At 37.1% G+C, this 23,359-nt stretch overlaps 1 protein-coding gene across 1 annotated transcript; it reads left to right on the top strand.

Moving 5' to 3' along the window:
- The first annotated feature begins 443 nt into the window (after window positions 1–443).
- Window positions 444–22,057, top strand: LOC132103148 (diacylglycerol O-acyltransferase 1-like). Its single transcript, XM_059508007.1, has 17 exons — window positions 444–914; window positions 4,290–4,377; window positions 5,990–6,030; window positions 6,742–6,827; window positions 7,317–7,369; window positions 7,844–7,949; window positions 13,995–14,123; window positions 15,253–15,324; window positions 15,482–15,585; window positions 15,948–15,986; window positions 16,073–16,114; window positions 16,202–16,246; window positions 16,393–16,505; window positions 16,685–16,750; window positions 16,940–17,027; window positions 20,231–20,293; window positions 20,461–22,057. The coding sequence occupies exons 1-17, from the start codon at window positions 703–705 to the stop codon at window positions 20,623–20,625; spliced, it is 1,512 nt and encodes a 503-aa protein (XP_059363990.1). The 5' UTR covers window positions 444–702; the 3' UTR covers window positions 20,626–22,057.
- The last annotated feature ends 1,302 nt before the right edge of the window (window positions 22,058–23,359 follow it).

Below are 23,359 nucleotides of genomic sequence, written 5' to 3'. Positions count from 1 at the left end.
GGTTCACTAAAACTTCTGAACTTCCTGGTCAGTCTGATTAATCTGGTTGACCGCTTTAGTTTAGGTTAAGAAGACACTATGTGTGTGAGATAAAGAGAAAGTTCTGACCATATATAATAAAAATGTGGTACTTTGTATTAAAGTGGTACTGTCATTAAAAAATACTATATTTTAACAGGAAGATCATGAAAACTTTTATGATATACAAATAATGCTTGAATACTTTCTACTTTCACTGTATGGAAAAAAGACCCAGCCAAAAAAAAGTCATAGGAGTTTCAACACCATAAATGTTTCTTTGTTCAACTTATACTTTACATTATTTATAAAGGTCATGGTTTTACTGAAATATCACAACATGACCTTTAAGGCAGCTTAGAGTTACACTATTATACACTGCTGACTCCTATTGGCTTAGATGAGTCCTTTTTAATGCCAGAGCCCAGAACAAACGCGGAACTAGATCCGGGGGAAAGTCGTAAACCTCCCAGAGACTCGTGTTTTTATCAAACGTGCTGAAGTCCACGAACATCTATTTGAGTCAAACTACGTTATTACCAATCTTGCGTCAGTCTAGAGCTTGCAAAACTGGGGCTTTGAGCAAAATCTTGTTTTTCCGGTCGCAGGGCCAAATGAAACTCCTGCGTGAACTCGGCTTATTTCATTTGTTTGCTTAAGGCTTGCTGTAAATTTGCTGGAATCATGACTGACAATGATGATTTTGGGCCCATCACAAGGAACCGTAGACGCGCGACCATCACGAGCGCAAAGAGCGAGACAGTGAAACACAGAAACGGCGCGACCGCAGCAGCCAGTGATCTCACAAGCGGAGCCAAGGCGCGGGAATCTTTCACCAAAACCTTAAAGCTAAACGAAGACAGCAAACAGAAATGCGATCGCTACGACGGAATGAGGTGAGGTATAGTGTGCGTCAGGACGTCATGAAATACGTAGGTTGTTGTTGACAGAGTACATGGTCACTCACTACAGAGAGACGGACAGGTTTCGCCAGTGTGCGTATGTGGCACTGTAACGTTAAGATGTTAACCTCTTTTTACCCCAAATACCATCATCTCACTTATCTTACTGTAAATGAAGAAACATTTAACTTCTCTTACTGTTACTGAAGAACTATCCCATTGAGCAAAAACGAAAATAACACATGCGATGATTTCAGGATTTTTAGATACATAATTCTGCAACATAATATATAAACGTAGTTCCAGTCAGCTCTCTTGACCGCATTACAGTTCCATATCACTTCGCATAGTTAACTGTAATAACGGAAATTAGCATACAGTACCAACAAAAACAACAACAACAAAGTAAATACACTTGACATTTCTCAATAGCGAGGTAATTAAGTAGAAGTACAAAGTACTCCTCTCAAGAACTACTCAGAGTACTAATTACTAGTTACTTTTTAGCCAGCGATATTTAATCACCAAAAAATATTCATATCAAAGACCTATGGGGATAATAGCAACTTTGAACAAAACCAACTTTTATGTTATTGACAAAGTATTTTATTTTTCATATAATTTACATTATTTCAATACCTTTCTCCCCAGTCTGGCACAAATGGTTCGATTAGTTCCGGGTTTGATGAAGGCCTGCCTTCCGAAAAACTATATGTGTTGTGGTTGGTTAGCTGTCCCAGCGCGAAGTGATTGGCGAACGGCTCAGACAGTGTTTCAGTACTGCCCGCGGCCTTCCCAAAGCAGCAAGTCCTGTCTGCTCCAGTATAGTTAAGGTGGCATCCATATTGTCATATAAATTTGAGCTGGATTTATACCCTGAGAATATTAAACAAGAGGATCATGCTTAACCTTTGCACACACGGATATTGCAAAACATATTAGAGTGTTAACAATATTGTTATTTTTTTGTCTAAATCACGTTTTAGATAGGATGTCAAAAACTGCTTAAAAACAACTGCATTTAATATCTATAGATAAGCGCAACGGTAATATGTATTACATCACAGAAACGGCATTCAACTTATACTTTGAAACGTAAATAACACACATAACAACAAATAAAGCAGTACACTTACAGGCTGTGATGCAGATACAGCATATTTTCCTGACAAAGGGGGAACTGCTCCATCTTTCAGCAAAAGCCTTTTGGCGAAACCAGCACTGTACTCCCTCATGACTCCCCTCAAAACTTGATGCTACAGCAGCACTTCTCTGTCGTCGTCTTGTCTGATCCACTCAGCCTAGTGTTCAAACCATGACCTCAGCCCTCCCCAACCAACTATTTCCATAGGCAGGATTTATTTTAATGATATTCTAATGGCCTGCTTTGTGACATCACCGACCACGGAAAACTACGCTGTAGTTCAAACTAGCCATTTTTTGTAATTTTTTTATTTATTAAATATCTCCTTTTGGAGTCAACTTTGAGATTTATAACTTAGTAGATCTTTTTTATGCCCAAACATACACACTACACACTGACTAAAAGTAAAAAAAAAAGCATAATAGGACCCCTTTAGGAATATCTGCTTGTTAAGTCTGACATCATGCTTCACCGCTTCTGGGTCCTAGCGCTCTGCCAGACGCCCCTTCAGAAAACAACAAACTGTGTGCATATACACACTCACGATGTCATGTAATACTGAAAAATTATAACCCTAACCTTTTGCTCTATACTGAAAATATTACTGTCTAAGACACGGTGAGTACGGAGACTGTAGTGTGCACAGCAAAGTTTTAAATGCTTAGCTTAAATATGTAATATAATTAAAAAGTGCTCATAAATATTGCTGAGAGTAGAGGCTTGGACCCAGAAACAGCAGTCCTAACATCATGATTTAACAAGAAGATTCTCTCAAGCCATCAAACGGTTAAAATAAAGCGGAATACCTGCAATCCCGAGCAGACATTCAGACTGCAATTGACAGGAGACAGATGATTGTCAAACTCACTCGGAGAGGAGAGAGAGATGCAGACTGTATCTGTGTATATTCAGATACCGTGGAAAATGAGTAATGGAACCGTGTCAGATATTTCAGTATCGGTATCAAAATATAGATATTTATGATAACACTACCATGTAGTTTGTTTCTCCAAGCTCTGAGTCCATAAATGACGCTGAGCTCCATCTCTGTCTGATCAGCTCTTTACCTGCTGCAGCGACGCTTTTCCCGATTCAGATATCAGCTCTTTGATTGGTCCGTTTACGATTTGATATTTTTATTGGCTGCTGAAGTTCCTTCATAAGTTTCATTATCAGTTCAAATTGTGGGCGTACTCAGTAACGAACTGTGATTTAAAAGTAACGAAGTAGATTATTTTGCTTAATTTGTACTTTAAGTACAAGTAAAATTACAGCTTTAATAATATACTCAAAAAACTACTTAATTACAGTAACGTGAGTAGTTGTAATTTGTTACTTGCCACCACTGTGAGGGACGCACAGAGGCAGCCTAATTCACAAAAGCTCTCTCTCTCTCACTCTCTCTTTCTCTTTCTCTGTGTGTCTCTCTCGCTCTCTTTCTGATAACTTCATTAATAACTACTTTTGAATGCTATCAATGGCTCAAGCCTCTATTGCCAGCTTTAAAAGGACCTTTTGGAACTAGCAAAAGAGGCGTTGGATAAGATGCGGAAGAAACTTCACTTCACGTGGCCGCATCACCACCTCGGGTGTGCATTTTTTCTAATAATTCAACGGCACGTCGTCAGTTATTACTTACATATTAGAGATGTTACCACATATTCGGATTATTGGAGAATGCAATGTTAAACATTAAGATTAGACTTGTAAAAATAAATAATAAATAAATAAATGTTGGCCAATGATCTGGAATATTGGGAGGAGGGGCGTGTCCTCAATGTTTTTAGAGTGAATTCATTTTCTGAAGTCATTTTCACCTTCTGAGCTACTGGGTTGTTAATCTAATATGCTTTTATTAAAGCTGTCGGCCCACAATATTTCAACTCCTATTTTAAATAATCGTGTTTAACGTTAGTACTTGTGTCATATTGACAATTGTGATTTGTTTGTCTGTAGACATGGCATCACCTTCAAATAATGAATGAAAACAGGTGTTTAGGAAACTGCTGTGACAGTGTTTGATGCTATGTAGTGTTTTTTGGGAGGGGGAGGGGGTATAAAAGGCCCTTTTACATTATTTTAGCCTTGTTATACTGTATGAATTTTATACATATATAAAAACGACTTTATCCATATAAATAACAATAATAAAACATTGTAAAGTTTAATCATCATTACTGATTTTATTTCATGTCATGCTTTATTTAATTTTTTGCTTTTTATAGTTGCCACAAGTTGCAGGAATCAATGCTGAGTTCTGCAAGCAGCTTCAAAAATTACAGAGGCATCCTGAACTGGTGTGTGGTAATGCTGGTGAGTCTGAAACAGTCACAAACCTGGTGGACTCCATGCTTGGACTTGCCTACTCATTCTTCTAGTTAAACTGTGTCCCAGATATCAATGTGGGTTTGTAAACATTCCCTCTCGTTCAGAGGTGCTGCCAAAGATTACTATTCATTTTTATTGCGTCTCATATTTGGCAGTTACAGAGAAAAACGCCTACTTGTTGCTCAGACATCCATTATCAGATCATTGAATAATTTAAATGTGTATTGTGTCTGAGAGTATACTGTGTTCATACACAGTCACATTGAAAAGTAGAAGCATTAGACCTTATTGAAGCTAAAATATATCTCATTTTGGACTTTGGAATATATTTGGACTTTGAGAAAATCTGCTGAACATGTACTCACCCTCAGGCCATCCAAGCTGTAGTTTGTTTCCTCATCAGAACAGATTTGGTGAATTTTAGCATTACATTACTTGCTCATCAGTAGATCCTCTGCAGTGAATGGGTGCCATCAGAATGAGAGTCCAAACAACTGATAAAACATCACAATAATCCACAAGAAATCCACACAACTCCAATCCATAGATCAACATCTTGTGAAAAAGTGAAAAACTCCTTTTTAAGAAACAAATCCATCATTAAGGGGTTTACTTTTTCCACTGGAAAAGGCCATATTATGGATAGAGGGCTCATATTTTATTAATTAAAAAAACTTCTTAATGTAGTTTTTGATTCATACAAACATGAAGATTTTCACATCAAAACATGTTCATTTATGGATCTGTGGATTATTGTGATGTTTTTGTCAGCTGGATTCTCATTCTGACGGCACCCATTCACTGCAGAGGATCCATTGGTGAGCAAGTGATGGAGATGGAATGCACATTCTTTTCAAATCTGTTCTGATGAAGAAACAGACTCATCTACTGTACCTCAAGGATGACCAGAGGATGACTTCATTTTCAAGTTTCAAGTTTTCATTTTTGTGTGAACTATTCCTTTAATGGACTTAATGTATGCATGTGGGAAAACCCACATTAGTGGCAGAATTGTATTGCAAAAACACATTTTGAGTAACGTCGGATGGTGTGTGGCAGTCACGTGGCGTGTGAAGAATCGTTAATCAGTGTGTCTGTTTATGGAGACACACTTAATGCCAAGTGATGCCTAAAAATAAATGTCCCAAAACAGCTTGTCTGTCTAAAGACCAGCTGAACATGGAGGACAGCCAGCCAAGTCCTTGTCTTCAAAACTGTGAAGAATGCATTCACGCTTTTCAGCATGCTGTTAATGTGAGCATTGAGATGACTCTATTTTGTCCTTTTTTTAAGTCAGACTTTTTTCTTTCATATTCCAGTTTTAAGGCTCTGCTTAGCATTTGCATTTTCTTTCTTTTCTTCTTCATTGTTCTCTTTCTATCTATACATATGAATAAGCGTGTCTGTCTTCTGTATAGATTTATGGACATGTATTTCAATATATCTCTGCAAACTGTGTACAGACAGTGAATAAGGATCTTATTCTGATGGATTGTATTCTGGTTGTTCTTACATGTTTAGCTAGTCTTCGTGATGTATCATTGCATTGGTTTTCATTTGATTTCTCCATGAATGTGTGTGTCTGCCCTTTTTGCAGGTTTTGAGCAATGCACGCCTCTTCTTGGAAAACCTTCTCAGGTATGAACAAATACAGCATGCATACAGTTTCGAGTGAAACAGCCAAACACACAGTTTGAATGTTTAAAGTCTGGAGAAAGATGAAAATTCACTATCTATTGAATGATTCGGCTGTGCAGGTTTTATTTATTTATTTAATTTGATTTATTTTTAAAACAAAATGTCACAACTCAGTCTCCTCTCTGGTCATGTATGCTGTACTTCTTCATTCATTTTACTCACTTAAAACCCATCTCTCTCTTTCATTTGATTGCAAACTTGCATACAGATCTTCCTCCATCCAATCAAAAACTTAAATGGCCTCTCAAACAATGACCTTTACCTCAAGCATCCCCATTGAGCAAGTGTCGAATGGACACAAAAGTGTAAAAAAAAAAAGAAAAAGCAGTTTGTCTCTCTCTATGTTTTGAGTGTCATGCCGATGAAGATGAGTCTGTAGGGTTTGTTTGATAAATGTACAGGCCTTCCTCTCCCTGAGTGGAATGAAACACTGAACCCCATGCTGGGAGAACCATATACTGTCATCTTGTTGCACACTGCTGCTTGCAGACAGTATGTACACAGCTGCCCGCAGAAACTGCTGAAAATAATCAGTGGTTTAGAGCAAGAGACCAGTAGAGGAAATGAAACATGTTGTGTCCTATGTGTAATCATTTATAAATATTTAGACATATAAAGGTTTGGGAAACATATCTGGTTTGTGTATCGTAGGTATGGCATTTTGGTGGACCCCATTCAAGTGGTGTCATTGTTCCTCAAGGACCCTTATAGCTGGCCTGCTGCGTGCCTTGTCATTGGTATGTATTTTAAGGGAAGATTAGCATATATTTCCTAGATTAGCCTATTCTTTTGTAGTCCAGACAGGAAAATTATTCAAATTAGGTGGGCAGACAACACGCCCCAAGTTCAAATAATGCAATATATCAAATAATGTTTGATTTGCAGATTGACAGAATACTTCACTCCCATTGTTAATCTACTTAAATGTAGATTGTGTGTAGAATTTTACATGTTATCAAAAACAGAGGCATATGTTATAAATGCTTTTTAACCCTCAATCATTATAGTGCGACAGGCGATGGTGTCTGTAGCAGGTTGTGTGATTGTTCAATGTATGACTGCTGTGAGTGTGTTTATATGTGTGCTGATGTCTGCCCTGTTGTAAAGTTCATCCTGACGATACAATTCTGACCCTCTTCTGTTTCAATACACCCTGCAAAAATGCTTTTATGACTGAAACTGATAATAAGATAATATTTGACATTATAACAACTCTTTGCTTGCAGTTTCTAATGTTTTTATATTTGTGGCGTTGTACACCGAGAGAAAACTAGCCATGGTGAGTTCAAAAGCCATTCACATTTCTACATTTAATCAGTTTATCGTAACGAATAAACCCATTGTCTTAAAAATATAGGGGTTCAGTCACTTTACACAGTATAATTTGGCATTAGGAATTACGTTGAGGGGTTGGAGAGGTCAGTTTAGAGGGCAAATTTGATTCATTGCATTTTAAATAGCCTGACATATTTGAGAGAGCTTGCAAAGTATCAGCACATTTGCTCAACTGGCTGAATTGAAACTGAATGAACTTTTAAACAGTTCAGGCATTTTGCTGATGTTGTGTAAGACGTGCATAAAAAATAAATTATAGGGCTTTTAGGGAGGAGATGCTTTTTTATGTGCAGCAAATGTGAATTGTGTTATATGTTATAATGTTGTTTGTATTGTGCAGTTATCAGACTTGGTGTCTGTATTGATGTACATGCACTTGTATTATAGTTGTTAAATGTTTCCTCATTGTGTTTTCCAGGGGTCAATCAGTGAGAAGGTCGGCCTGCTGATCTATATCTTTAATTTAACAGTCATCTTGTGTTTTCCGGTGGTTGTTGTGTTGAAGCTGCCATCTATTACACCAGGTGAGACTGTGCATTATGCATACAATTTTAATTGTGCATTGTTTACACAGTACAAAACTTACACAAACACATATATACATGGGATTTAATTTTCAATACTGTCAATTATAATATTGTGATTATTGTTTTTAATAATGATTTGTTTAAAATTAAATTGTGTCATTTAAAATGATTAATTGTAGTTTTTAGTGTTTTCTTTATTTATTGAACAAAAATAATGTGTACGGTAATTTAAATATTAGCAGTATATTGGTTACTTGACAAAACAAAAATGATTTAATTATTAACAAATGCTATATATTTTAATAATTACAAATAGATGTAAATATATATATTTTTAAATACAAATGTGATTTTATAGATTATTATTATTAAGTTTTTAAATATTACATATTAGATTTTTAAATAAATTTAATACCAGTGCATCACTTATGTCATACTTGTTTTTCTAGGCCGTCATCAACACACAAAAAAGAAGCTTTGCTTGTTGTTGCATTTCAATTCAATTCAATTCAATTCAAGTTTATTTGTATAGCGCTTTTTACAATACAAATCGTTACAAAGCAACTTTACAGAAAATTAAAAATAATAATAATAATACAAGACGTAGTCAGCTAGATGATGAACTATCAATATTATTAATTAATAGTAATTATATGATGCAGTCACACATGTAGCAATAATTGTTAGTTCTGTTTGTTGATTCAAGGTTAGGATCATCTGGGGTCCTCTGAGGGTCAGCATCATCTCTTCTCAGGTGTTCTGGATCCAGACTGGAGCTTGTGTAAATCCTAGTTACCACGGGATGTAAATCCCGTGGCAAAACATAGAAACAAGATAGAGACATCATTAGCATAGCTGCTGATCCAACAAAGTAAAATTAGTTTAACCCAAGCTAAAGAATAAAAATGCAGATGCAACTACACTCACAATTTAAGAGATACATTATTCGAATGCTTGGCGAAAGAGATGCGTTTTTAATCTAGATTTAAACAGAGAGAGTGTGTCTGAACCCCGAACATTATCAGGAAGGCTATTCCAGAGTTTGGGAGCCAAATGTGAAAAAGCTCTACCTCCTTTAGTGGACTTTGCTATCCTAGGAACTACCAAAAGTCCAGCGTTTTGTGACCTTAGGGTGCGTGATGGGTTGTAGCGTGGTAGAAGGCTAGTTAGGTACGCAGGAGCTAAACCATTTAGGGCCTTATAGGTAAGTAATGATAATTTGTAACAGATACGGAACTTAATAGGTAGCCAGTGCAGAGACTGTAAAATTGGGGTAATATGATCATATTTTCTTGACCTGGTAAGGACTCTAGCTGCTGCATTTTGGACTACCTGTAGCTTGTTTATTGACGAAGCAGGACAACCACCTAGAAGTGCATTACAATAGTCCAGTCTAGAGGTCATGAATGCATGAACTAGCTTTTCTGCATCAGAAACAGATAACATGTTTCGTAGCTTGGCAATGTTTCTAAGATGGAAGAATGCAGTTTTTGTAACATTGGAAATATGATTTTCAAAAGACAAATTGCTGTCTAATATAACACCCAGATTTCTGACTGTAGAGGAAGTAACAGTACATCCGTCTAGTTGCAGATTGTAATCTACAAGATTCTGTGTGGTGTTTTTTGGTCCAATAATTAATATCTCTGTCTTATCTGAATTTAATTGGAGAAAATTATTTGTCATCCAATCTTTTACATTTTTAACACACTCTGTTAGCTTAGATAATTGGGAAGTTTCATCTGGTCTCGTTGAAATATATAGCTGAGTATCATCAGCATAACAGTGGAAGCTTATTCCGTATTTTCTAATAATATTACCAAGGGGCAACATGTATATTGAAAATAGAAGGGGACCTAGGACGGATCCTTGTGGCACTCCATATTTTACTGATGATAAATGAGATGACACCCCATTTAAGTAAACAAAATGGTAGCGATCGGACAGGTAGGATCTAAACCATCTTAGAGCCTGCCCTTGAATACCTGTATAGTTTTGTAATCGATCTATGAGTATGTCATGATCTATGGTGTCGAACGCAGCACTAAGATCAAGTAAGACTAGAAATGAGATGCAGCCTTGATCTGACGCAAGAAGCAGGTCATTTGTAATTTTAACAAGTGCAGTTTCTGTGCTATGGTGGGGCCTAAAACCTGACTGAAATTCTTCATACAGATCATTTTTATGCAGGAAGGTGCTCAATTGAGCAGACACAACTTTTTCTAAAATTTTAGACATAAATGGAAGATTTGAAATAGGCCTATAATTTGCCAGTACACTAGGATCTAGTTTTGGTTTCTTAATAAGAGGCTTGATAACCGCCAGCTTGAATGGTTTTGGGACGTGACCTAAAGATAACGACGAGTTAATGATATTGAGAAGCGGTTCTTCGCCTACAGGTAACAGCTCTTTTAGTAATTTAGTGGGTACAGGATCTAATAAACATGTTGTTGGTTTAGATACAGTGATAAGTTTATTTAGCTCTTCCTGTCCTATATTTGTAAAGCACTGCAGTTTATCTTTGAGGGCGATGGATGAAACTGAAGTGTTAGACGCTGTAGAATCTACATTCGCTATTGTATTTCTAATGTTATCTATTTTATCAGTGAAGAAATTCATAAAGTCATTACTATTTAACGTTGGTGGAATATTTGAATCAGGTGGCGTCTGGTAATTTGTTAATTTAGCCACTGTGCTAAATAAAAACCTTGGATTGTTTTGGTTATTTTCAATGAGTTTGTGGATATGCTCTGCCCTAGCAGTTTTTAGAGCCTGTCTATAGCTGGACATACTGTTTTTCCATGCAATTTTAAAAACTTCCAAGTTAGTTTTTCTCCATTTGCGTTCAAGACTACGAGTTACTTTCTTGAGAGAGTGAGTATTACTGTTATACCATGGCACAGTACGTTTTTCTCTAACCTTTTTCAATTTGATGGGGGCAACAGCTTCTAATGTATTAGAGAAAATAGTGCCCATGTTGTCAGTAATTTCGTCTAATTCATGTGTATTTTTGGGTACAAATAGCAGTTGAGATAGATCAGGCAGGTTATTTGCGAATCTGTCTTTGGTGGCTGGAACAATAGTTCTGCCCAGACGGTAACGCTGAGACATATAGTTAATATCAGTTATACGCAGCATGCACGATACAAGGAAATGGTCTGTAATATCATCACATTGGGGTACAATATCTATAGCAGTAAGATCGATTCCATGCGATATAATTAGATCTAGTGTATGATTAAAACGATGAGTGGGCCCGGTGACATTTTGCTTGACTCCAAAGGAGTTTATTAGGTCAGTAAACGCAAGTCCTAATGTATCATTTGCATTTTCAACGTGAATATTAAAATCTCCCATGATTAGCGCCTTATCAACTGTAACTAGAAGATCTGAGAGGAAATCTGCAAATTCTTTTAGGAATTCTGTATACGGCCCTGGTGGTCTATACACAGTAGCCAGAGCAAGAGATACATTAGATTTCTTTTGCATGTCTGACAGTGTAACATTTAGCAAAAGTATTTCAAAAGAGTTAAACCTGTATCCTGTTTTCTGGGTAACATTGAGAATATCACTATATATTGTTGCAACACCTCCTCCACGACCAGTCTGACGGGGCTCATGCTTATAACAGTAGTTTGGTGGAGTAGACTCATTTAGACCAAAATAATCATTTGGTTTTAGCCAGGTTTCAGTCAAGCAGAGTACATCAAAACTATTTTCTGTGATCATTTCATTTACAATAACTGCTTTGGGTGTGAGTGATCTAATATTTATGAGCCCAAACTTTAAAAATTGTTTTTGTTCATTTACTTTACATTTTTCTGCTTTAATTACGATAAGATTTTTTCTAGATCCTACATTATATTTTGACCTCACTATTCGGGGAACAGACACAGTCTTAATAGTTTTTACAGCACAAGTACTTTTATCATTTAAGCGGGTGGAACAAAACTCATCATAATAGTTATTAGAGAATTGTCTTACTAGTCACATGGAGCGAAGTGTCCTGGAGATGTTGTCAGAGAGCAGCTCCGCTCCGATTCTGCTGGGGTGTAATCCATCAGCGCGAAACAGCCTAGGACGCTCCCAGAAAAGATTCCAGTTATTAACAAATAGCAGTTTCTGTTCTTTACACCATGACAACAACCATTCATTTAAAGCAAAAAGTCTACTGAACCTTTCGTGTCCTCGTCGATACGTGGGCAGTGGTCCTGACACGACGATCGTCGCCGCGGGCGTCGTGCTGCGAACCGTCTCGATCAGGCTGCTGAAGTCCCTCTTCAGCGTCTCCGTCTGCCGCAGCGTGGTGTCGTTAACCCCGGCGTGAAGCACGACCGCTCTGGGGCTCTCGTCGACCTTCAGGATCGCGGGTATCTGCGCAGAAACATCGAGAACACGAGCACCAGGCAAACAATGAGTGTGCACTTTACCTTCGGCTAACGTAGCACTTACGTGTCGGACGATGGAGTCTCCGATGATCACAGCGTCGCGTCCTGTCTCGCGGAGGGGAGCGAAGCGGTTCCGGATGGAGATGTCGAAGGCAGGAGGGGGAGAAGTCGTCGCCCGGGACCCGGCTCGCGTCCTCCGCTGTGGATGCACCCAGGGTCCGTGGTGTCCCGGCGTCGCAGTGAAGGACATCTGGGAAGATCGCGTCCTGGGTGCACCGGGCCTGTGCAGAGAAACACACGGAGTAGACGTGGTGGGACTGTTAACAGATCGCTGTATACTTACCCCGGACTTGTGAGCGTCAGCCCGGGATGATTCCAGCGCGGTTCTCCGCTCTCTCAGCTGGGCCTGCCTTACCTCCAGGTCGCGAATCTGCTTTCCCACGGCCTCGAGCTCGAGCTGCACAGAGTGGAGACATTCATCCGCCATTAAAGCAAGTAACAGTGAGTACAGCAGTGGTAATGTGTGTGAATAGAGTATTAGCAATGTTAGCGCAGTTAGCTGCAACCACGCCGCTGATGCTAACGGGCTAAAAGCTAATAGCGGACCCGGGAGATCAAAATAAAACTAGTGATAGCGAGGCGCTCTGATTGTTTTTGTTGTAGAATACAATAGAGGATATATTCACACGTTATATAAACGGAAACGATGATGTATAAAATTGTTTTTTGAGTTAAAAATAGTCAATGAAAAGAATATAGTGACGGAGCTCAAACGCAGTACAGCCGCCAACAACAAACAGCATTTATGTTGTTGACTATAATATGTCATGTGATTAGGTGATCCAGCTTTGCAGAAATAATTGGGCACCAATTTATGATTTACAAACTGAACTAATCCACCATTAAACAAGCATTCAGATCTCATGGGATCAGTTAGCATGTGTATTGTATTTTTATTTACAATAGAAGATATAGCAGTAAACAAATCCTTGGATTAGAGCCGCAGCCTAATGGTTATCAGTGGTTCTCAAGCAGTAGATGCAGGTTTGAGTCTGACCCTCATTGTGTCCTTATTAGTGATCGATTTATATAATTAGCCATTTCAAATCAAACAGAAAAACTGAAATCTAAATTCAGTGATCATAAATTTTGGGAGAAAATATTTTCCCTCGCTTGCTCTTCTCCATACTACAACTTTCACTGGCTCTTCTGTCGCTCTCATCTGTTTGCACCATGGGAGGCGAAAATGTGCCTCCATCTGTCAGCCTAGTACCGCACACACTGCTCCTGTACCAGACAGCCAGGTCATTTCAGGGGCCGTCAGGGCCTACTGCCCTCAAAGCCATCTCTCTGGAACATAGATGCACTCCAGAGCCCCTGCACGGACCATTTCCACCCAACATATGGCTGCCATTGATAAAGCAGTGGTAGAGGTGTGAGCCAGGTCTGTGGTGATGGGCTATGAGTCTGAACATGTTGGGTCACGTGACTATGAGTTATGAACCTTTGAAAGGGGGCATGCTGTGGTGTTGTGGTGGAAGTGTACAAACCTCTTGTGTTGCTTATATATTCAGGTATTAAAAGAAAGAAACAAGTTCCATTTATGTTGACTAAGTCTAATGGCATCTTTCTGCAATTGTGTTCTTTTATGCAGTTGGAGGGGCATTTGCTTTGGGAGTCTACACCATCCTGTTTTTGAAACTGTACTCCTATAAGGATGTTAATAGGTGGTGCAGAGAGAGAACACAAGTGAAGGCCCGCAGCCTCTCCAGATCTCTTTCATGTGAGTAAATACATCCACCTCTCATCAAACATTAGGTGGAGCAGTATAAAGGGTATGGAAATGCTAGTTCAATGTATTTACTGGAGTGCAGTATACAGTATGTCCAAAACTGAGATGTCATTTTTGTGCCCCCCGTTGGCTATTATAAGACTAGTTACAATACAATAAATGCAATGCTGCAATTCAGACATTGATCTGGCCCTGGTACAGTAATTAGGGGGCCCCATCCATAAAATTGTTTCTGGGTCATGTGAATTTAAGCAACGATCCTGCTACAATTAATGATTTACTGTTTGCACTGAAAAAGGCAGAAGAAAAATGTGTTACACAAAGGAAACAAGATTAAGATGTTAATACATAAATTAACGTTTAAGAGGTTGTTCATAAGTTATACAGTCCCATCAGGATTTCATTGGATTTTTCATATATTTGAAGCCCAAAATAACAGATTTTTCTGTACCTTTTATCAAAAATTGTTGAAGTATTTGCAGCAACTTTATGTGTTTTGTTTAGCAGTGAAAAGCTACCAATAATCCTTATGTTTATGTAATAAAATGCACAAGGCAATTAGTGACACAGTATAGAAATCTTTATAATTATGCAGAAAAGGTTACAGAAATAAGACAAGAGTGCAAGCTAGTTTACACCAAAATGAAAACCATGTCATCATTTACTCACTCTCGTGTTGTTCCAAACCTCTATGAGTTTCTTTTTTAAAGAACGCTGGTAACTGAACGGTTAGCTAATGACTTCCAAATTGGGAAGCAAAAAAAAACCTATGGAAGTCAATGACTACCATAAACTGTTAAGTTACCAACATTCTTCAAAATATCTTCTTTTATGTTCCACAAAATAGTAAGGCATACAGATTTGGAATGACATGAGGGTGAGTAAGTGATGACAGTTCATTTTTGGTTGAATGAGTGCAAGACTGCAAAATCCTGGAGGGACTGGTTATGAGATCAATTTTAATATAATTGTTTTAGTGATGTCCTTGGTGTTTGGTGGACATTTCAATATGTTTTGTAGTAAATGCTTGTGTGACTGTGCGGAATGAGTTGCTGAGACCTCTTTCTTTAGCTGAACATCAGATTCGTTTATCTCTTGACAGTTTCTGTGTTTTTTTTAGGTCCATCATCTCCATCTGCGTCCAGCCGTATGCAGTCACATGTGTCTTACCCAGGAAATCTCTCTCTCAGGGGTGAGCTGTGCCTTACAGTCCAGTCACCAAATGTTATTTCCAAACTTAATTAAAGAGTTTGTTTTATTTTCATGATATTTAACAACAATTTTGTCAAATACTATGACTTCAGATGACCTGAGAACTTGTAGTTAGTATTTTGCCTTGTGTTTTTCAGATATGTATTATTTTGTTTTTGCTCCAACCCTGTGCTATGAGCTCAATTTTCCCCGCTCTGAATCCATCCGAATGGGATTTCTGCTCAGGAGGCTCTTTGAGATGGTAGGCAATTGGCATAGACATATATTTCCTGACAGTTTTGGCAGTTCGTGTTGAGCTCATCATTACAATTGATAAGTTGCAATACCAGATTTGGTCACTGTATATTATGCCTTGTTAATTTTGTGAATATTGCATTCTTGTCTAAATCTGCAAATGGCAGGAATGTATGAGGCTAATTTTTATTTATGAAAGTGCTTTTTGTTAGGGCATTACTTCCGGTTATAGTTATTGCAAATTACACATTTAATTCACTTACACACACACACACACACACACACACACACACTCTTATGTATACAGAATTGTTATAATTTTTGTTTTATATTTTGTGAGAAATCAAAAGTTTTGCTTGTCTCTTGCAGTTGCTCCTCACTCAGTTATTGGTTGGTTTAACGCAGCAGGTGAGCATCACAGTGCATTCGGTAATCACATCACACCTGCAGTTTTCATGTCTGTAAGACATATTTCATATCTAATGTTCTTTCAGTGGATGGTGCCAATCATTCGAAGTTCAATGAAGCCATTGCAGGTTTGTTCATGTGCTTTATCTTCTTTTTTTCCGTCCCTTAAAAAGAAGCGCTTTATTTAATTCAGTGAAACGTTTTTTATTTTGCAGGAAATGGACTACAGTATAATGACAGAGCGTCTGCTTAGACTAGCAGTAAGTTAAACCAACTAAACTAAATTCCTCCTCAGAATAGAAACATAAACCTGTGTTCAGGTTTTTGCTACGTCTGTTGTTTTGAAGGAGAATATGAAGCAAGAAACGAATGATGGAATGAATAATGGTATCTTTTTTTATATTAGGTGCCCAACCATCTCATCTGGTTGATTTTCTTCTACTGTTTTTTCCATTCCTCAATGAACTTTGTGGCTGAGATATTGAGGTTTGGAGATCGGGAATTCTACCGTGACTGGTGGTGAGTGAAGCTTTATTTGAGCAGCTAGAGGTACCACTTTCACACCATACTGCGTTTGATAGGCTTTAAATGCAGTCAGTCTGGTTTATATATGCAATCTCTGCCTGTTCCATTACCATTTCATTTGCAGAATTTTGATTTTAAGTCTCAGATAGATTGTGACTCTGTGTTTTTTCTAGGAACTCCGAGACAATAACGTACTTCTGGCAAAACTGGAATATTCCTGTGCACAAGTGGTGTCTCCGGTGAGTGAACTGAGGTTTTGAAAGAGACCGCAGACAGCTGTTGGGAGGCGAGATGAAATATGACACAGTAAAACTCACAGAGACTATAATGAAGAGAGACTATAATGTGATCTGTCCACAAGAAATGTATGGTTATTTACGGTTCACACTGACTGTAAGTTTATGTGCTTCTCTCTCCTGTTTTCAAAGGCACTTTTACAAGCCGTTGCTGAGAAGAGGTGCTGGCAAGTTACTGAGCCAATCAGCTGTATTTTTCGCCTCTGCTTTTTTTCACGAGGTGAGATGTGAATAAATCACACGCTGTTTTAAATATTCTGTCGGGTCATGGCAAATAAAAGTTAACGATCTGATCAGGGTAACAACCTGTGTGAATTCTAGCATTTTAGAAATGTGCTACTTCTCAATAGCAAAACACTGATATTTTAGAAGCTAGTGTATTTACGTACAGAATATTACCTTGGTTTACTATTATTACCATTAAAATACCACATAAACATAAACTAACAAACATGAATCCAATTTTTAAAAACACTACTTAAAGCCAGGGTAGGTGATTTGGTTCAAAACCATTTTTTGTTATGCTGGTTGAAAGTCTCATCCTGATAGCAATCACTAAGTGGTCTAAATTTATTTATATGTATTTATATCGTCTGTGGAAGGTGTAGGACCATACAATGTTTGTCCAATCAAAATCTTCGGTCCAAAGATTACGATAGGCTGTTCTTCCTGCCTGTCATGTATTTGCATTACTCCGTGCACCAGACATGATACATCATCAACGCGTTCCATTACGCTATTGAACACCAAGCGAGAGTGGAAGGCGTTATTATTGTAATATAATGTGCTTTGTACTGTAATGTTTTCTCAATGATGCATGAGATATGAGGTAATCTGACAACGATTCATTCAATCCTCCACCAACGCCGTCTCTCATCCTGTCGCTGGTTAGCTCTGGTCTGCCAGTGGACATTCTTGTGTTTTATAGGAGGCGTGGCTTTACAGAGTGATTATGCAGGGGTGGGATCTTGCTTTCAAAGCTAGCTTGCTGTTGCTATTTAAATTCAGTTGTAGCATTTAAAACAATTGGTTTTATTTTATTTAGGGCTGCAAATTGATTAATCGCATCCAAAATTTAAATTCGTGTTTGCATAATAAAAGTGGGTGTACTATGTATTTTAATTATGTATAAATACATACACATGCATTTAAACAGTGTTATATTTATATATAAATTCTCTCTCTCTCTCTCTCTCTCTCTCTCTCTATATATATATATATATATATATATATGTATTTATATATATGCGTGCATGTGTGTGTATTTATACAGTATATACATAATAAATGTACACACTACACAGACAAATTTTATGTAAACAAACTTTTACTTTGAATGCGATTAATTGCAATTAATCATTTGACAGCCGTAGTTTTTCTGTATTTTAATTTCTTTTAGACAAAACATTATCCCATTTTAATATCAGCCATTTACCAGTTATCAGCCATAACATGAAAATAATTTATGGCTTATTGGTGTCAACTAAATTTGAATATCTCTCCATACATACCTAACATTGTAATTTATTCTTGTGATAGCAAAGCTGTATTTTCAACAGCTGTTTCTCCATTCTCCAGTGTCACATGATCCTTTAGAAATCATTTTTAGCATTTTTTATCAATATGATAAATGTTGAAAACAGTTGGCGCTGCTTAATATTTTTGTACCATGCTTTTAGGATTCTTTGAAAAATGGAAAGTTCAAAAGAACAGCATTTGATTTAATAGACACCTTTAGTAACATTATAAATGTCTTTACTGTCACTTTAGATCAATTTAATGCTTCCTTGCTGAATATTAATTTCTTTAAAAAAAAAAAAAAAAAGTTGAATGATAGTATTCATTTGGATGATTCTGCATATGAGGCTGGAAAATTAAGAAAGTATTTTAACATCAAAATAGTAAATCACACCCAACGTAGCAAAAAAAATTAAATTTACTAAAAAATAAAAACTCTTTGGTCTCTTTGGAAATTGCAGCAAGCAGCTGTTCTCTGAAGCAGCTGTGTATTCTAGAATAATTTGTAAAATTCTAGATGTTCTTCACTCCCGAGGCAGTCTCATTTCCCTGACTCAGAAGCAGGTGCTCGGCGTTTGGCTGGTAGCCACCGCTCTTCAGAGGAGATGAAGTTCAGAACGGAGGAATGAGGAAGAGGAAGAACAGGCACCTATCAGGCTGCTGTTGTCTGTGATAAGCTGGGAGCTGAGCTGGGGGAAGGGAGAGGGAGGGTGGAATCAGAGAGGAAGTTGTGTCCAGTCCGCAGGTGCAGGCAGATAGTATTCTTAACCATCTTATTAAAATACATTGAACTTCACAGGACGCCTCAGAACCAGACCCAGGATCACAGTAAAGACTCCGAAAGCTCAGATGGAGAGTGAAGTTTCGTCTCACAAATGCGGAGGTGTAAAGATATGCTGAGATTTTAAAAAGTGGTCATTTATTTAGAGCTGATGTGCTGATCTAGTGAGGGTTGTAACAGGAATGTCAGTGTTTCAAGATTCCCGGATTGAACTAGAGGTTAAGCACCTACCGGTAGTGAGTACACAATGATCAACCCTTCAGTACTTAATCAACATTTTGGTTTTGTGATTCTGTGTTTCCTGATGTGAATTGAGAATCGCTAATTTCATATAACAAGACAAAGTTTTGTGCTCCACTCTTCAGGATTTAAAAGAGTAGTGCTACAACAAATATGTATATTTTATATGAAATTTGAGCTAAATAATATATTCACAAAAATAAATTTAGAAAGGTTTTTTTTTTTCAAAATTTTATTTAAAAAGAATGAGAGTCACCAGTTCATATAACCCAAGTTTCATGCACTGCTCTTTGGGATTTAAAACAGCAGCCTCACAACAAATATATATTATATGAGTTTTGAGCGAAGTATTGGTGGTAAGAAATCAACTTTATATTGCATTCTCCAGTATAATTGCATTTTAAATGAATGAGTGAATTCAAGTGAATCACTCAGTTTTTTTATTAATAGTAAAAATGAAATTACTTATTCATTATGCCATTTCAAACATATATGCAATTGTTCTTTCTGTCAAACACAAAAGGAGGCATTTTAAGGAATTCTTAGGCAGTTCTTGGCATACAGTGGCAGTTCTGTTCAGCCCTAAAAGGACCTGTTGTTCAGTCTTAAAATATTTAAACTTTTGTGTTCGACGGAAATAAATGCAGTGAGGGTGAGTAAATAATGAGAGAATTCCATTCATTTATTTTAATAGTCAATGAGTCATTTGTTGAATCAGACTCAGTTGAACACAAGACTCATCAGAGTAATGAACTGAATCAGTCAGATGACACTTCAATCAGTTGGCTTTTACAGAAGAAAATGCAAAAAACAAAACAAAATGAAGTCCTCTTAGAAACTTGGAGTCTAATGTGTTTAATGTAAGTATATGTCTCTGTCTGCAGTACCTGGTTAGTGTCCCTCTAAGGATGTTCAGACTGTGGGCGTTTATGGGCATGATGGCACAGGTATGATTTTTTTTTTATACAAATAAATAAAAATATGGCATTTATTTTCTTACACACCCCACCCCCACAAATATATTTTTTTGTTGTGTAAATGATCTAATTATCTTTTTTTGGCAGTAGTTAGCTTATTTACAGTTTACTTAAAAAATACTAATAATTTGTTTCAGCTCCCACTGGCATGGTTTGTGGCCAGGTTTCTTCGTGGTAATTATGGAAACGCTGCTGTGTGGCTATCACTCATTATTGGTCAACCTATTGCAGTTCTGATGTATGTTCATGACTACTATGTCACCCACTGCCAGGACGACCCGACAATCACTGAAGCTCTGTAATCACACAAGGTTGTGGACTCGGCTAAGCAACTAAACTTAGAAATATTGCTGTAAGACTTCTGCATATTGCAAAGGTACTGGTGGGAGTGATACAATTGAAGAGTCCTGACTCCCGGCAGTCAGATTTCCATGAAGTCTTCAAATAAACTCCTAGCTCTAGGCTATGTTTAAACCTTTATGAAAAATGACAACAGCCAGTCTATGGAAATCTTATCTGGAAATGCAAGAAGAAAGCACAAGGGTCTATAAGCTTCTGAATGTGACTTCACAGGTGTTGATTGTTCATTTTTTTACTTGCTCATTACTAAATGAAACTGTCCTGATTTTTTTGAGAGTGTGTTTTATGCATTACTAGCAGGACCTCCTGTTCAGGAGACTTTCTAACACTCAGGTCCTTGTTCTGGTCATTCTTTTTTCTTCTCTTTTTTAGCATTTTAACATGTGCCTTTAGTTCAAATATTGTGAAATCTCCTTAAACTGGACATGCTGGAATATTAATCCTGTATAAATATATGTTGTTGGTTTTTGTTTTTAAACTAAATGTCACTCCATATATAAATAGAATATGCAAGGAGAGCATGTACAGACAGAAATATGCATTTTTATTTTATTTTATGAATATATTTTTAAACCCATATAAGCAAACACTTTGTTTATGTATGTTTTTTGCAAAGGGAAACGATAGAAAATGTTTGTCAAATCCATTCATGTTACGTCCATATGTTTTAATTGATATTTGTTGCAATAATTTTGAATTGCATTTTTATGTATCTAAACTGTTGTTCACAAGTGCTGAGATGCCATCTGCGCTCAGTTATGGGCATTATGGGACCTGTTCATCAAAAGTGCGCCGCCCTGTGGCGAATGTTGAGAATAAAAAACCTGCAAACGATGTAACTGGCACATTTAATTTTATTTATTTTTATTTATGTGCATGCATTTATCAAGCGTAATTGTATTCAAGAGAGGACCGGATGCATTGTAATCACAATTGTTATTATTCACAGATCGGGCCCTTACAGGGCAATTCGTCCTCACGTTGAAGGTGCCAGATCCTCACAATCAGAGCAAGTCTGTGATAAATGGCTTAGAGATAAGTCTTATAATAGCCCCGGGTCTTATTGTATGAACTTCCTATCGTGTGTGCCACTGATAGTGCTTCGCCGTGCTGCGATCTGTTTAGTATACATTGCCATACAAGATTGGAACAGCCAAAGAGTGATTACGGCGCAGAAAATCACTGCTGTAGATGTCACTGTTTATTTTTTTAAACAATAACAAGTTTGAAAACATTAACATTTTGGGCAAAACTATATAACTATAACTCACTAGCCTATATAATAAGCTAAACAGGTATACCATATAAACAAATAATTTTATTCAGCAAGGATGGATTCAATCGAAAAAAGTGACAGGAAAGCACTTTAACATCTGTGTTAGTTGAAATATTGTGAAAACTCCTTAAATGTTGTTGGGTTTTTGTTTTTAAACTAAATGCCAGTCCATAAGCCAGTAGACAGAAATGTGAATTTTATTTTTTTAGTAAATACAAAAAAAGTTTGTGTTGTTTGTATAAAGATTTTCTCAAAAATATTAGCAACTGAGATATACCCCTGTGACAGCCAGCCCCGCTCTCATCCCTATAGTCTGGACAGACATAAAGCTGGACGGGAATGTGCTCCAGTCTCAGTATTGTAGCCCCTGATGGCTGGGTTTGATCTTGATATAAAAAAAAAGGTTTGTTTGACAGATGAAAGGTTATTTAGTTACAACCACTTGAGGTTCCTATTGATTAACATGCATGACTTTCAAGAGTTTATGGGCATTCTGTAATTGCCACTTCCAAACATGATTCACATACTTCCAGTGCTGTTAAACAGTATTGAGACAGAGGACAGCACACTGTTTCAGGGATTTTAAAATCACTCTCAGTCACATTGGAACCTAACTTGGTGGTAGAAATTTCGGAAACATCAGGACAGACCCTTGACGGATGGTGATGGATGAGTTTGTAATGGTTTTAATGTCAGGGTTCATCCAAACTAACTCAATCTTTCTGTGAGCGAGAGGATGAAGGGAGGGAAGGAAGGAAACAACAAAAGAGTGAAACCGACAGTGAGGGTTTTGTAATCAATTATAATCAATATAATTTAATTTCAAACTTACATTTTTATATAATTTATTTAATTCCAGTACAGTTTTATTTAGATTTATTATTCTATTTAATCATTTATTTTTTTTCTTTATTGGACAGATGGTAAAACTTAGTCAGTATATATACTCTCCGTGTGTGTGTTATATTATGGATCCCCTCAAATGTTTCCAGACCTTGGTGTTTTGTCCCATTTTTTGTCTGTCTGTTACAAAGCAGTATTTTGGGGATCATCCTCGATCCAAAGTATTCAGCCTACATCAAAATCTGTATCGGTGACTCACACAAAGAAATTTATGTAGACATTATTGCATCACTGTTTCTCAAAAGAAAGCCAAAGTCTTGTCAGTCTTCTGCTCTTTGTATAGCTTCAGGTAGATTTAATTTTACTGTCAGTGTGAAACTGGCAAAAATAAACAAAACTGTTCAAATTTTATTTATTTCAAAGGAGTATAACTTAATTTTAATCATGCAACCGTGCTTGACATCATTCAAATATTTAAAGCAATTCTGTGGACTTTCGCATCTGATGTCTAAACAATTATTTTGATCAATAAACATTGTATATTGTTCTGTCTTTTC

Source organism: Carassius carassius, chromosome 24 (assembly GCF_963082965.1).
Source record: "Carassius carassius chromosome 24, fCarCar2.1, whole genome shotgun sequence".
Classification (NCBI taxonomy): domain Eukaryota; kingdom Metazoa; phylum Chordata; class Actinopteri; order Cypriniformes; family Cyprinidae; genus Carassius; species Carassius carassius.
This window is presented reverse-complemented; position numbering and strand designations above follow the sequence as displayed.

What these genes read in the sequence shown, in the direction of transcription:
- LOC132103148 (XM_059508007.1), top strand. Translation starts at nt 703, where the DNA reads ATGACTGACAATGATGATTTTGGGCCCATCACAAGGAACCGTAGACGC. An exon ending in AGGAAATCTCTCTCTCAGGG is followed by an intron (nt 15,325 to 15,481) that starts GTGAGCTGTGCC and finishes TGTGTTTTTCAG; the next exon opens with ATATGTATTATTTTGTTTTT. An exon ending in TCAGGAGGCTCTTTGAGATG is followed by an intron (nt 15,586 to 15,947) that starts GTAGGCAATTGG and finishes TGTCTCTTGCAG; the next exon opens with TTGCTCCTCACTCAGTTATT.